Below are 14731 nucleotides of genomic sequence, written 5' to 3' on the forward strand. Positions count from 1 at the left end.
TCCCAGGAGCTATGCAAATAGAGGGGCCGTCCCTGCTGCCTCCTCACACCCTGAGGGCGGGCATTCTGGGGGACGGGCTCCGCCTTGGCCCCCGGCTGAAAAAGGGAAGGGTTCGAAACTAAAAGGGAACTCGGGCGCAGTTAGAGCGTTTTCTCCGAATTGTGCCGCACCCTTGCTTCCGGCCGGGGAGGGGCCGCCAGTCTAAGACCCGCTCCCGAGCATCGAGAGCTGGGGCCAGAGCAGCTTCCTCCTGTCCCCGCAACCATAGAGCGCGGGCCCAGGGCGCCGCCCGCGGGTGGGGGACGTTCCGGGGACGGAAGTGGCCGAGAGAGTGTCGAAGGGAGGGCGAGGCCGGAGCCCGATTGCCACCGGGAGAACGAGCGGGTTAGCGGGCCGGCGGGCGGGGCACGAGCCGGGCAGCGCAGGTAGGCCGGGCCGGACGGGCCGAGCCGGAGCTTCAGGGTGGGGCCGCAAGGCCAGGCCCGGGAAGCGGGCTGGCGGGCAGGCGGGCGGGGTCCCTTGACTCTCCTGCGTCTCCTATTTCGGGTCCTGTTGGAGAGGTCACCGTCCAGTGTATCTCGGCTTGGGATCGGAGTTAAGTAGGCCGTTTTAAGGGAGCCAGGCCCTTCCTGGGATCAGTCCTCTGTCTGGAATAAGTTTTGAAGAGGGAGAGGAGTGGGGTGGCATTGAGGCGCAGGGCGGGGACCGGCTTTGAGGTTAGCTGATAGCGGGTATGTGGGTAGGAAAGCCTCGGGTGAATTTGGGAATTAAGGTTAGCTTAAGGAGTTATAAAACCGGAGTTGGAAATTTAGAGTTACTAGTGTGAGTCAGGTCCGTTTTATATAGGTAAAGTTTGGATTAGGTCATTATTTTGTTTTCTGGCCAACGTTAAGTCAAAGTTAAGATTCAGGGCCGGGTTAAGGGTCAACACAGGAATTAAATTAGAAATCCAGTTTTAGGGATTAGAGAACATTAGCATGGTACCAGGGATAAATAGCGAAGGGATGGGTCAGCAATCAAGTGACAAAGGAGTTTTAGGCTTAGAGATCAACATTTGGGGTTAAGGTCGGGGAATTTGGTGCTAGGGGTAAAAATTAGATCAATATTAGGGATCAGGGATTGGGTACGGGTGTCTATTAGGAAAGGGATGAATGTTAAAGCCAATATTAGGAAACAGGAAGCAAATAAGGGTCAGGGTTAATGTCAGGAATTAGGGTTAGTTTTACGGGGGTTATGGTTGAGATTAGGGCAGTTGACCTCGGATAGATAAAATTTAAGAGATTGGCAGTAGATACATGCATTCGTTTTGTGGGGGAGGGGGGTCTCATTCCTCCGTACTTTCGGGGGTTCTCTAGCCCAGAGAGAGGATAAACTAATTTAAGGTAGGGTTCTGGGCTTCAGCTACAATTGCAGATTTCTGGGATTCCAGCTTCTTTATTCTGCTCTCTAAATCCAGTGCTCTTGCTGTGGTCACCACAGTTGAGGGACAGGGGTTGTTTACAACATAGGAGGAGGGAATGGGACTGGGACCCAGGAGATGTACAAGGCCTAGACATAAGTGGGGGATTACTTAGGGAGAGGGGACTATGATTAAGGGAAGGCTGACCATGGAAACACTGTTGCCACGGGAGAAAGAGATGACTGAATCGTCTGAAAGTTCAGCCCCACTGCCTCCCAATTCCCTCATTCTCTAGTTATTGAGTCCTCCCTGGCCCTGCAGTTCACACCCTCCCTGCATACCCCCTTTCTGCAAGCACAGTCCCGCATACAGAATTCTCCCCTCATCTGTAACTTTCCCATACTTGTTCATCTTACCAACGGTTCCCAGCTGCAGTTCTTCCTCCCTTCCTACCCGATTCTGCACCTCCTACCATATTTTGCCCTCCCAAATCTGAGCTTTCCCATCATCTTAAAGCACTCTCCCACACTTTCCCCCACTCACCCACCTGCATACTTCCTGGTCATCTGCTGAATACCGCTCCCCCCAGCCCAACATAACTGTCAAGTACCCCCAGGCCCTGCTACATGCCAGCCCCTGGTGCTAAGCCTCCTTAAGTTCTTGGTCCAGTTGTAGATCCCCTTCCCCCACTCCCCAAACAGAAAAGAGGAAATGAGACCCAAAGAGGAAACTGGGTCTTGCTGATCCCACGCCCAGCCAGGCCACTGACCACACCCCCATTTCACTCCCAGCCTGACCCTGCCACTGACCACAGCACTATCCCCTACCCAGTGTGACTGGTCGTGCCCTGTACCCACCCACCGCCACCAGCTCCAGCTCTGCTTGTAGACTGCCAGTGTCCCTCCACTCTCCCCCTCCTCCCCATCCCAGCCTTATATAGCCACTGACCACAGCCCCATCTCTTCTCAGCCTCCTGCAGCCTGATCTGACCTCTGACCTCACTCTGTCATTCCCTGACTTATAATTGTTTTTCCCCTTCCCCTAGCCTGATCCAGTGACTGATCATGTATGTATTTTTCCTACCACCATCTTCTCCAGCCTTTCTCTACACCTTGTCTTCCCCATTTCTAGTCTGATACAGTCACTGACCTCATCCCTTCTGCCCCTACCTGGTGCAACCCACATCTCCATCTGCTGTGCCCCAGAGCCTCATCTTCCTATACCCAGCTTGACCTGATCTTTCCTTCTCCCCTTCCCAATTCCTTATGTAAACTCATGCCACCCCAGCCACTGAGTGGCTACGACAGAAGCTGTGGGACTCCAGTCTGACTTTGGGCCCAGGTCCCTGAAGGTTGACAGGACAGACTGCCATCAGGTCCTGACAGTTCCACCTCTTAAAACTACAAATGAGTGACATCCTCCTCTCTACCATTCTAACTGCTGTCATCACTTCTCACTTGTGCTAATGCACTGTCTTTCTGACCAGTCTCCAGGGTAACTGCCAGAATTATTTTCCAAAATCTAGTTCTGGTTCTGTCCCTTCTCTGCTCAAAGCCTCCCGTGGCCTCCTGGTGCCCTCCAGTAGGTAAAATACTCCTTCCTGTCTAATCCTCCCCTGCCTTTCCACCCTGACCCGGATTTCCCCATCGCTGCTCCCTTGCAGGTACCCTGTGCTTCAGCCAGCCTGCCTGCTCACTTCCCTGAATGCTCCTCCATGATTTCCTGCTCCTCCACCTTTGCTTATGCTCTTCTCTCTGCCTGGCATGCTACCCCTGACTCACCTCCGGCTGGCGTAGTGGAGACAGCTTGGGCTTTGGAGTCAGAGAGATGTGGGTTCGGATCCTGGCTTCACAACTTCACAACTTCCTAGCTGTATGACTTTGGAGAAGTTCCTTGAACAAGTGTTTAACGTCTTTGCACCTCAGTTTCCTAATCTGTAAAAATGGATATAATGGTATCTTGCCGGGTTGTTGTAAAGATTAAATGAAATTATGTATACAGAGAAATTGACATAATCGTCAATAAAAGGTAGATCCTTATGATTTTTATTATCTTTATTTAAAGTCCTAACTTCAAATGACACTTTTCTCAGAGACTTTTTGGTCCCTCTTCTCTAACCTAAAGGGATCTCTCCCCTGAGCACGCACCTCTTGACTCTGACCACATCCTGCCCTGTATTATAATTCTGTATTTAGCTTACCCACTCAACTAACTGGGAGCCCCTTGAAAGTGAAGGCGAGGGCTTGCTCTTCTTGCTTCCCAGTCACTGAGAGTTTGGCCCGGGGCCTTTTTCACAACAGACCCTCAGAAATGCCTGTTGGATGAATGGAGGGAGAATGTGTAATGGGAGGAGAGATGTTGGGGCAAGTTCTCTTACGGATAGAGGTGTGATTGTGGAGAAGCTGTGTGCGTGGGATTCTGTCTTTACGGGAAGATAATGTGGTTGTGATGGGGTCTGTGTAAGGGACTGCATGTTTGAGATAACGTGTATGTGGAGACAGTATAAGTAGGTTTGTGGTAAAGAGCTCTGTGCATAGAGTGGGGTGCAGTTGGGGAGAATGAATATGCATAAATAGGTGTAGGTGGTGAGGGGCTATGTCGAGGGAGATCAGGTCCAGCCCTTCAGCTGCCCAGTCCAGCCCGAAGTGAGCCTCCAGCAGCCTGAGGCCGGATATGTCAGTCTCACCCACAACCACCAACCCCCCCCCCCCCTCCCCGCCCCCCGCGGTTGCGGCCTCAGAGGCCAAATTTGGTAACAGACTGAGTGTTAACTCCCCCAGCCCTCATACGTTCTGACTTTGTTTTCAGCTTTCTCTCTCCCTTGTCCCTTTCTGTAGCTCCCTGTCTTTCTGCAGCTCCCTTTGTGGGTATCTGTTCTGACTATATTCCCCATGTACCCCAAATTCTTTACCCCCCAGTATACTTACATTCCATTCCTTGCTGGGATTTGACCTCTTGTCCTCCATCCCACCCCCCCCAATTGCCCAACTCCTCTGGAATGCATCTCAGGAATGCCTTGAGGGAGGAGGAGTTCCCTGGGAAGGGGATGGGGGGGGGCATTGTTGCTGTTTCATGAAACATGGTGGAAAAGGGAGCAAAGTTCTCAGGCCAGAGTAGGACCTGGATAACTTCTCCCCATACTTCCAAGGACCTTGTTCTCTGCCCTCATCACCCTCAGTTCACTTCTCAGTTCCCTTTCCTCCCTCATCGTCTTGTAGCTCTGTGGGTGTCCACTCAGCACCAGCCTGGGAGTGAGGGTAGGCATGACTCATCTCCCTTATCGGGGTCTCACCAGAGGTTTCCGTGCTTGAAGAAGAAGGGGGTGTTCATATGTCCGGAGGAAATGGGGGAGACATGCAATTTCAACTTAGGGTGGGGGGTCCTTTCAGTCCTGCTCTCAGCTCCTCTGACGACTCTACTGACCCTCCAGCCCTCCAGCAACCCCACAGCCAGGTCTGTCAAGCTACTGGGAAAAGTGGCCGAGGAATGGGGAGGTGGGCAGAGAGCTGGGGAGACTGGAAGAATCCTCATTTGTTTGGAAATAAAGATAGAGAGCGAGCTGTGGTTTCGTGGGAGACTCTGGACTGTTCTATAAGGTCAGAAACGGTCTATCAGATCCCTGATCCACACCTTTCCCACATAGACCTGTCTCCTTTTTCTAAATTATCAGTCTCTTTCACCTCATCCTTCCTAACCTCTTCACCCTCCAAAAACCTATCCCTTCCCAACTTCCCTGGTTCTCTACTGGCTACTGTGTCCCAGCACCCCCACCTGTTTCCAGCCTTACCCCGGTCCTGCGTTTCCCTACTTGGGGCTAGCCAAGGAGGGTTTGCCAGGAGGGGAATGGGCAGCCCGGATTTGCTCATTCTCTTAGTTGAGAGGAACCAATCCCTATACCAAACTGGGTCACATCACCAGCTGCCAGGCAAATTGTGCCCTGGGTGCCACCTGCCACCTGCAAGGCTTCCTCCAGGCTGCTGAGATGTGGTGCCAAGGAGGGCGGGAGAGGTCAGGGTGGGACTGATCTTGAGCTGCAGTGAAAACACCATCAAGGGAGGTAGTGAGGCGGAGGGCAGAGTTTGAGAAGGACTTACTGAAGACGGGAGAGTATGCGAGGAGCTGTCGTGAGGACTGGGTATTCACTTGGTGACTTGAAGCGAGAACCAAGTTAGAGGGACTGGGCTCTTCTTCTGACCTGCCTTGAAACGACCCCACCTGCCCCACCGTGGTCTGATATGCATTCTGCAAAACTGAGGAGTTGACTAGTTTCTGAGGTCCTTTTGGATTAGAGAATCATCATTCTAGCTTGACTGCCAGGGAAGCCAAATATGGGGCCGGGCTCCCTGGGAAGGCACCTCCCTCTGCAGTTAGACGCTCAAGCAGTCGTGTTTGGTCTCCCTGCTGGGCTAGCTAGAGTGGGTGTTTGCAGCCTTCAGGATCTCTTGGGAATTACCTAACATAACGTCCTCATCTTGCAGAGAAGGAGGCTAAAGCTGTCAGAGGGGAGGTCACAGGATGAGTCAGGGCAGAGCTCTGAAAATCCCAGACAGGAAAAAGCCAGCAAGACCTAGCGAGACACAAAGAGAGAAGAAGACTGGACCAAGAAAAGATGAAAACAAGGCAGAGGCAGGGCTGGGAAAGGAGCAGGGTAAGGGTCAAGAGGGAGATACTTGGCAGACAGAAGGGAGGCACAGATTCTAGTGGTAGGGACAGGACGGTGTCCTCAGGGAACACTGCATTGCAGACCAGACTCCTTCACATATCTTAGGTGGTTAAGATTGGTTCCTTTGGTGTAAATAATCTTTAACTCCTTAAAATTCTTAAATAAACACAACTATGTTACTATTTGCTCTGGTGGGTCCCTTTCAAAAACACCCCTCCCGGGGCCCCATCTCTCCTCTGATGAGGATGGGCGCTAATGCCCTGGTGCCACGGGCCAGGTCGAGCCAGGCTGGAGAGGAGGAGCTGCCACCATGGTTGCGCTCTCACTGAAGATCAGCATTGGGAATGTCGTGAAGACGATGCAGTTCGAGCCGTCCACCATGGTGTATGATGCCTGCCGCATCATTCGTGAACGCATCCCAGAGGCCCTGGCTGGCCCTCGTGAGTCTGAGCCCCCCGGTGGCGGGGGTGGGAGTCTTCGATCCCTCCTTGTGCCAGGCTCTTGGCTTTAAGGGATGACCCCATTGTCCCTCAAGGCTGCTAACCCCTCAGGCCTATGCTCCGTGGTTCCCTCTCTCCCCTTTAGGCCCCCGGTCCCTGGGGAAGTAGTAAGGGGCAACCACGCAGCCATCCAGCCTCACTGGGGTCCTCGTGAGTCTGAGGTGATCCGTCCTCTCTTTTAGCCAGCGACTTTGGGCTGTTCCTGTCAGATGATGACCCCAAAAAAGGTATATGGCTGGAGGCCGGGAAAGCTTTGGATTACTACATGCTCCGAAATGGGGTGAGTATCACTTCGTCAAGGACCACCAACATCCCCTACTCCACCTCCTCTTTTCAGCACCCATATCTGTTGTCCCTGACCCTCTCCAGGCTTTCTATCACAGGCAGTCAAAATAACCTGCTTTTTGAGTGAGCCACCACAGTCTTGCTGTTAGTAATCTACTTTCCTCCCCTCTGGCCATGGAAAAAGGAAGTAATACCTCTAGCTTCAAGTGGGCCCCTCCTCCTATTCCTGCCCGAACAGGACACCATGGAATACAGGAAGAAACAGAGGCCACTGAAAATCCGTATGCTCGATGGAACTGTGAAGACTATCATGGTGGATGACTCTAAGACTGTCACCGACATGCTCATGACCATCTGTGCCCGCATTGGTAAGGGGTCTCGGTGGGGCTGAGGGCTGGGGAATGGAGGCTCCAACTCTGCCAGAAAACACGGATGCAGTGCCTGGGATGCTACCACCCCTCCCCCTCCCCCAGGCATCACCAACCATGATGAATATTCACTGGTTCGAGAGCTGATGGAAGAGAAGAAGGAGGAGGTGACAGGGACCTTACGAAAGGACAAGACACTGCTGCGAGATGAAAAGAAGATGGAAAAACTAAAGCAGAAGTTGCACACGGATGATGAGTGTAAGCGGAAATAGAAAAAAAGAGGGCCCTGGAAATGGTCAGGTTGGGGGAGAAGGGGACAGCTCTATATTCATTAGTTATGGAAACTCTGCTTTTGCAAGACACTGTTTTAGATGCAGGATGCATCAGTAATAAAACAAAGTCTTACTCATGGAACTTAGCGGTGAGAGAAGGTAGGAGATGAAGAATAAACAAAAGGCAAAGAGCAGACAAGACAGGCGCCCTAAGGGCTTGGCATTGAGGGGACTCTCTGTCCCAGTGAACTGGCTGGACCATGGCCGCACGCTGAGGGAACAGGGAGTGGAGGAGCACGAGACGCTTCTGCTGCGGAGGAAGTTCTTCTACTCAGACCAGAATGTGGACTCCCGGGACCCCGTACAGCTGAACCTTCTTTATGTGCAGGTGTGGAGAGGATTTGCCCAGGGTAGGGGAGGTGGGGAGAGGGGGCAAAAGCACAGCGAAGGGTATCCCCGCACCCACACACAACATCCACCGCCTTGTGTTCTCCAGGCACGAGATGACATCCTCAATGGCTCCCACCCTGTCTCCTTTGACAAGGCCTGTGAGTTTGCTGGCTTCCAGTGCCAGATCCAGTTTGGGCCCCACAATGAGCAGAAGCACAAGGCTGGCTTCCTCGAGTGAGTGACCCACATCCCACACCCTGTCAGGGCCCAGGACTCAATGCCATTGTGACCCCAACAGCCCTGCCCCCCCTCCCAGGCCTTCTCTCTCTGTTCCTCTTCTGATGCACCAGGGTTTGACCCACACGGGTACCTTTTTTGCTGCTGTCAGCTATTTGTCTCCTCACGGGCCCCATGTGGAACATGAATGTAGCCCAGAATCTCTTGCCTCTGCCCCCTACCTCTCAAGCGAGCATGTAACCTTTTTGAGATTCTCTGAAGAATTTTAATGCAGTAGCCAGAGGAAAACAGAACATTTCTCCTCATAGGGAACATAGACTTAGAAAGCTTCACAAGTTTCATCCACCGATACTCCTCAGAATGTGTAGAGTTCAGCGTGTCTTGCTTAGCTTCCTACATGCGTGGTCATCCTTCTACTGAGCTCCTTCTGCTCTTGGTTCCCTGCAGTAGTGCCCTGGACCCTCTTTTCCTCAGGGACTGAGCCTGCAACTCAGGTTCCCTCGGTCCCTTTTTCCCGTAGGGAGAGACCCAGGCTGTGCTCAAGAGCTCATGCCAGGTCGTCTCGATTTCGTGGATAACCCCGACTCTGTTCCCGCGAGCCTTCCTTCTCCCCAAAGATAACACTGTCCTAGACATTTCTTCACACCCCCAGGCCCACAGTCCATGGCCCACATATCCCTGCTGCTGTCCACTACATGCTGACCCTCCCTTTTCTGGTGTAGCCTGAAGGACTTCCTGCCCAAGGAGTATGTGAAGCAGAAGGGAGAGCGTAAGATCTTCCAGGTGAATGGGGGTAGGGGAAAGTGTTGGGGATGCCCTGGGAGCTTTGCTGCTTAATCCTAACTGACTGAATGGACCCCCACCCCTTCCTTGTCTCCTCCCACCCTGCTTCCACCCACCAAGCTGCCCTCCCACCTCTCCTGGGCCAAGAAAGCAGAAGACCTTTCATCTCAGCTCCATCACTGCATTTGCTGTGGAATTCAATATTCTTGTTTTCTTTTCTTTGCCTCTAACGTGGGATGACGGTACCTGCCCTGGGTAGGATTGATAGGAGAATCAAATGAGACAGTATGCCTGAAATTACACTGAAAAGTATATCTTTGTACAAATGTGTTATCCCCACTTCTTGGATACTCAGCCCAAAAGGTTTTCTATTTGACCTTCTGCTTCTTATCTGTTTATGTCTCCAGAACATCTGCGAGTTCTTTAACTATATTCCCTGAATTGTCGCTTCTGCGTATCCTTTGTCAGCCCCCAGCCTGTCACCCTCTCGTTTCTCATATCCTGCACCCCCTAACCTTTCCTGTGTCCCCCACAGTACGCTCCCATTGTAGTAAACGTCGCAACTCCTTGTCTGTGACACTATCTTCCTGCATTTGGTAAGCATTTTTTCCCATTTCCTACTCTAAGGCACACAAGAATTGTGGGCAGATGAGTGAGATCGAGGCCAAGGTGCGCTACGTGAAGCTAGCCCGTTCCCTCAAGACATATGGTGTCTCCTTCTTTCTGGTTAAGGTGGGCTACAGACCCTTCTCATTGCCTTCCTTATTCCCGCTCTTATCCTTTCCCCTCAAAGTCTGGCCCTGCCCTTGTTCACATTTTCCATCATCCCTACAAGTCCCATTCTCTGCCTTGCTCTGACCTTGTGAAAACTTGCCCTGTTGTCAGCCCTCTGCCACCACTTTGCTCCAGACCCTGTGTTTTCCCTCTAGGAGCTTGTTCAGGCTCCATCCAGACCCCCAGTTAGGCTCTCCCGTGCTCCTCAGCACCCCCTTGTGGTCGAGATCTGATGTGCTCATTCACGCCTCTGTGTGACCTCTGGCCACAGCACCAATGACAACCTCTGCCTCACAGGAAAAGATGAAAGGAAAGAACAAACTGGTGCCCAGGCTTCTGGGCATCACTAAGGAGTGTGTCATGCGAGTGGATGAGAAGACCAAAGAGGTGATCCAGGAATGGAGCCTCACCAACATCAAACGCTGGGCTGCCTCTCCCAAGAGCTTCACCCTGGTGAGTCTGGGCGCCCAGAGGGAAAGGGGCCTTGGAATTTCCAGGGGGGGCAGCTGCAGAGGTCTCTCCCCTTCCTTGGAATAGGGCACTGAGTGTGACTCCAGAAAAAGGGAGAACTTTGTAACGATTACAGGACCATGGAGGTCAGAGTAGAGGAGATTTCCTGGAGAGTAAGTGATGCTTAAATGAAACAGTCTTTAAAATCAACAGGACAGAACTGTCACCAGCAAGCTGAGCTCGCAGGAAACTTGGGGAGAGGGAAGAAAAAGGTGATAGAAAGAAAAAAATAAGCCTCCTCTCTTTCAGCAGCAACTATATAATAGTTTCCCCCCCCGCCCAGCTTTATATTTTGGTGTCCTGGATTGGAAACTGATACCACCTTGATGAAGTGCCCCAGTGAGGGGATGAGAACTTCATAAAGGCTGTCTTTCCATTTTGGGTACTAGTGCTAACCCTCAATTGTGGTCATTTCAATGATAAATGTTTATGTCTTTCCAACCTTATTGTCACCGGGAGAGAACAGAGATTTCATGGATGGCATGCATGTGAAACTATGTAGCATAAAGACTGCTTCTCAGAAATAAAGTGTCGCCCTGCAGGGAGGAAAATAAAGAGGAAATTGAAGAAGGGCGGGCTTCTCCCTAGAGGGCTGTTGGCAGGGGAAGTGCTCACCAGCTCATCCGTGGGGCTCCCATCCTACCCTTTTCCATCCTGGGTAGATGGCGCCCCTCCCACCAAGCTCCCACCTTGTCACCCTAGGATTTCGGGGACTACCAAGATGGCTACTACTCAGTACAGACGACGGAAGGGGAGCAGATTGCCCAGCTCATCGCCGGCTACATTGATATCATCCTTAAGAAGGTGCCCACCCCAGCCTTCTCCTTATCTAACCCCACCTTCTACCCAAGCCGGTCCTTTCAAAGTGGGAACCCAGGTTCTGGAAAAAGGCTGACTAGGGGAAAGAAGAGGCTGCCGTTTCCCTGCCTCTCTTAATTGTTCCTTTTTCCTTCCTACAGAAAAAAAGCAAGGATCACTTTGGGCTGGAGGGAGACGAGGAGTCTACTATGCTGGAGGACTCCGTGTCCCCCAAAAAGTACGAAGGGAGCTGGGCTGATCCCATCCATCAGGGGCAGGGACGGCAAGGCCTGCCTGCAATGATTGCTGAGGGGTGGGGAATCCCTAGGACGGTTCTTGAACCAGTCACAGGCTCTCATGAGACCTCACACGCCCCCTAGACCACAGGACCTGCAAAGGTTCTAGAGCTGGGTGGGAAGGGGGTGAGACCACAGAGTCCTCTGAGTGCTGCCCAGGGTGTCCCCTGTCTAGGTCGACAGTCCTGCAGCAGCAGTATAACCGGGTGGGCAAAGTGGAGCACGGCTCTGTGGCCCTGCCCGCTATCATGCGCTCCGGAGCCTCTGGTCCTGAGAATTTCCAGGTGGGCAGCATGCCGCCGGCCCAGCAGCAGATTACCAGTGGCCAGATGCACCGAGGACACATGCCCCCTTTGGTAAGAGTGCATCCGCTGCCACCAGGGTACCAGGCCTTTCTCCCCCACTCCCCCCGTCCCCGCCCGTCAGCTGGGCCCAGCCAGGAGCTAGGCTGTCTTTTCCCACGTCCCTGTTTGTATTCCTGTCCCTAGCCTCGAGTTCTCCTTTACCTACTCTTGCCTCTAAGCATTCCCTATTTCTCCTCCCCTTGTCTTGTAGACGTCAGCCCAGCAGGCACTCACTGGGACCATTAACTCCAGCATGCAGGCTGTGCAAGCTGCCCAGGCCACTCTGGATGACTTTGACACTTTGCCCCCTCTGGGCCAGGATGCTGTGAGTATGGGAGGGAGGAGAGGCCAGCCGCGCTAAGGCTGGGACTCCCGGGAGGGATTGGGGTTAACCAAACCAGGGCAGATCCTGAGCTTTGCTTCTCCTCTCTCTCTCTCACTCTCTCTCGCAGGCCTCTAAGGCCTGGCGTAAAAACAAGATGGATGAATCAAAGCATGAGATCCACTCCCAGGTCGATGCCATCACAGCTGGTACTGCCTCCGTGGTGAACCTGACAGCGGGTAAGCCGGACTCCAAGTTCTCTGTGTGGCGGGGAGGGGGAGAAGGAGCGTGGCGGGCTCCGGGAGGGACCGCACCTTGACTCATGGAAGAGACTGTGTCAGGATGGGTGTGGGACGGACGCCTCTGTGCGCCTCCCCGGCCCATCGTCTGGCCTGCCCCCCTCTCACTCGCGCTCCTCTTCCTCCCCCTCCCTCAGGGGACCCCGCGGAGACAGACTATACAGCGGTGGGCTGTGCGGTCACCACCATCTCTTCCAACCTCACGGAGATGTCCCGCGGCGTGAAGCTGCTCGCTGCCCTGCTGGAGGACGAAGGCGGCAGCGGCCGGCCCCTGCTACAGGCCGCCAAGGGCCTCGCCGGGGCCGTGTCGGAGCTGCTGCGCAGTGCCCAGCCAGCCAGTGCTGAGGTCGGGGCCCCGGGCTGGCACTAGGGAGGAAGCCCAGAGGAGACGGGGGCGGTCCAGGCTGCGGGGTGGAGGCGTGGGGCCCGTGGGCGTGTAGGACCCAGGGGCGCGTGGGCAGGGACTGGGCAGCTTCTGACCGGTGTCCGCTCTCCACAGCCCCGTCAGAACCTGCTGCAAGCAGCTGGGAACGTGGGCCAGGCCAGTGGGGAGCTGTTGCAGCAAATTGGGGAAAGTGATACTGACCCCCACTTCCAGGTTGGTGACTTACCCGGCCCCTAGAACATGAGCTTCTCGGAGGTAATCTCCGACCCTGAATCTAGCTCCTAATCCTGTTACTACAAATTGACTTCTGAGAGCCAGTCTGGACCTCTTGTTTGCAGGGAATGACACTGGGAACCTCCAATCCCTTTTTTGGGGGATGAGAATTCAGAACCCCTGAGTCAAGACTAAATCTACTAGTTCACCCTTGGCTGACTGATATTTTGTAGCCGCCTGTCATCTTTTCCTTGTCTTCCCCATGTATAGCCCTTGTCCCAGCTTAACATCTTGAAGCCCCCTCCATGCCACCCTGAGGACACTGTCCCTCTAGCTGTCCCCTTCCCCACCCCATGCCAGTTTCTTCAGCTGACTTGTCATCCTGGATTTCCCACGCAGATATGTGCACCCAGAGGGGCTGGGGCTCGATCTCCCCCCGATTCCCCCACGGTAACGGCCTCTGGCCTGGGCCTTCCCAGCTTTGTCCTCTCTGAGCCGCATACACTCGCTCTGCACCTCTCCCCCCCAGCCTCCTGGGGGAGCAGAACATGATGGGAGATGGGTAGGCATGCCACAGGCAGGGCTTGGGGAAACGGGACCAGGGAGGGTTGTACAGGGTCTCGTACTCCAGGGTGACTGCTTCCAACCAAGACTGAGAAGAAATGGAGGAAAGAAGCTGGGGGTGGGAGGGACCCCAAGAGGTATCTCTCTCCATCCCATTGTAACAGCACTGCCCCTCCTTCCCCATCGCCGTCCGAGTGTATCCGCCTCATGCATTTCTCCCTTTGGTGTAGGCTCTTGTTTCTTTCGGTGTAGGTTTGTTCCTCGGTGGGGGATCTGTCCTACTGGGTGCTCAAGGCAGGGGCTTGGGGTAGCTTCTGGTTGCTTCTGCATACTGTCCTCTGATTGGAGTCAGTGGGAAGAATGAAACAGCTTATGCCTCTGAGAAGGGTCCGTGGATTCCAAGCCCGATCTCAGGCCCTGCTGACAGCCCTTTCCTCACAGGACGTACTAATGCAGCTAGCCAAGGCCGTGGCAAGTGCTGCAGCTGCCTTGGTCCTCAAGGCCAAGAGTGTGGCCCAGCGGACAGAGGACTCGGGCCTTCAGACCCAGGTCATTGCTGCAGCAACACAGTGTGCCTTGTCCACCTCCCAGCTGGTGGCCTGTACCAAGGTGAGCCCCAAAGGCTGCACTAGCCTGTGCCGAGGGTGAGGCTGCCGCACACAAGAGCCTGTCGTCGCACCTCTTCGGCTCCTCCTTACCTCTCCCAGTGACTGTCACAAACACCACAAACACCCCCCCTCGCGACTCCTTTCCATGGCCTTCGTCTCTTACTCGCAGTTTGCCTGCAGGTGGTGGCACCTACGATCAGCTCACCTGTCTGCCAGGAGCAGCTGGTGGAGGCCGGACGCCTGGTGGCCAGAGCCGTGGAGGGCTGCGTGTCCGCCTCCCAGGCAGCCACAGAGGACGGGCAGCTGCTGCGGGGGGTAGGGGCAGCGGCCACGGCTGTCACCCAGGCCCTGAATGAGCTGCTGCAGCACGTGAAGGCCCACGCCACGGGCGCTGGGCCTGCTGGCCGTTATGACCAGGCCACTGACACCATCCTCACCGTCACCGAGAACATCTTCAGTTCCATGGGTGACGCTGGTAAGGACACCACTCCTGGGAAGACAACGAACCCCAGTGAGGCCCCCTGAGCCCAGTGGACATTCAGTCCTTGCAGACCCGCCACCTCCCCCTTAGGACTCAGCACGGTAGGCTAGATGTTCAGTCTCTGAAACCTCTAGTTTCTCCTCTGTAAAGCGGGAATATGATCCCTGTTCTGCCTTCTCTGGTGCGTTTGGAGAATATACAGAAGCGTACACAAACACAGCTGGAGGTTGGAAGGTGGCA

At 54.1% G+C, this 14731-nt stretch overlaps 1 protein-coding gene across 3 annotated transcripts in view; it reads left to right on the forward strand.

Moving 5' to 3' along the window:
* The first annotated feature begins 175 nt into the window (after positions 1–175).
* Positions 176–14731, forward strand: part of TLN1 (talin 1) — a 31778-nt gene continuing 17222 nt past the window's right edge. The window contains exons 1-19 of one of the 3 annotated variants that reach the window (XM_035016348.1): positions 176–425; positions 6340–6502; positions 6745–6842; positions 7086–7215; positions 7321–7473; positions 7733–7875; positions 7984–8111; positions 8837–8897; positions 9525–9629; positions 9969–10124; positions 10884–10985; positions 11141–11217; positions 11451–11631; positions 11831–11944; positions 12072–12180; positions 12378–12586; positions 12740–12838; positions 13844–14011; positions 14191–14485. In XM_035016348.1, the coding sequence (XP_034872239.1) occupies positions 6373–6502; positions 6745–6842; positions 7086–7215; positions 7321–7473; positions 7733–7875; positions 7984–8111; positions 8837–8897; positions 9525–9629; positions 9969–10124; positions 10884–10985; positions 11141–11217; positions 11451–11631; positions 11831–11944; positions 12072–12180; positions 12378–12586; positions 12740–12838; positions 13844–14011; positions 14191–14485 (2458 nt within the window). In that variant the 5' untranslated portion in view covers positions 176–425; positions 6340–6372. Of the gene's footprint in view, positions 426–6339; positions 6503–6744; positions 6843–7085; positions 7216–7320; positions 7474–7732; positions 7876–7983; positions 8112–8836; positions 8898–9524; positions 9630–9968; positions 10125–10883; positions 10986–11140; positions 11218–11450; positions 11632–11830; positions 11945–12071; positions 12181–12377; positions 12587–12739; positions 12839–13843; positions 14012–14190; positions 14486–14731 lie in introns of those variants that run through there. The other 2 variants (XM_035016349.1, XM_035016347.1) reach the window with 2 other exon arrangements.

This window comes from Mirounga leonina, unplaced genomic scaffold (genome assembly GCF_011800145.1).
Source record: "Mirounga leonina isolate KUSES-001 unplaced genomic scaffold, KU_Mleo_1.0 Mir_170, whole genome shotgun sequence".
Lineage (NCBI taxonomy): Eukaryota > Metazoa > Chordata > Mammalia > Carnivora > Phocidae > Mirounga > Mirounga leonina.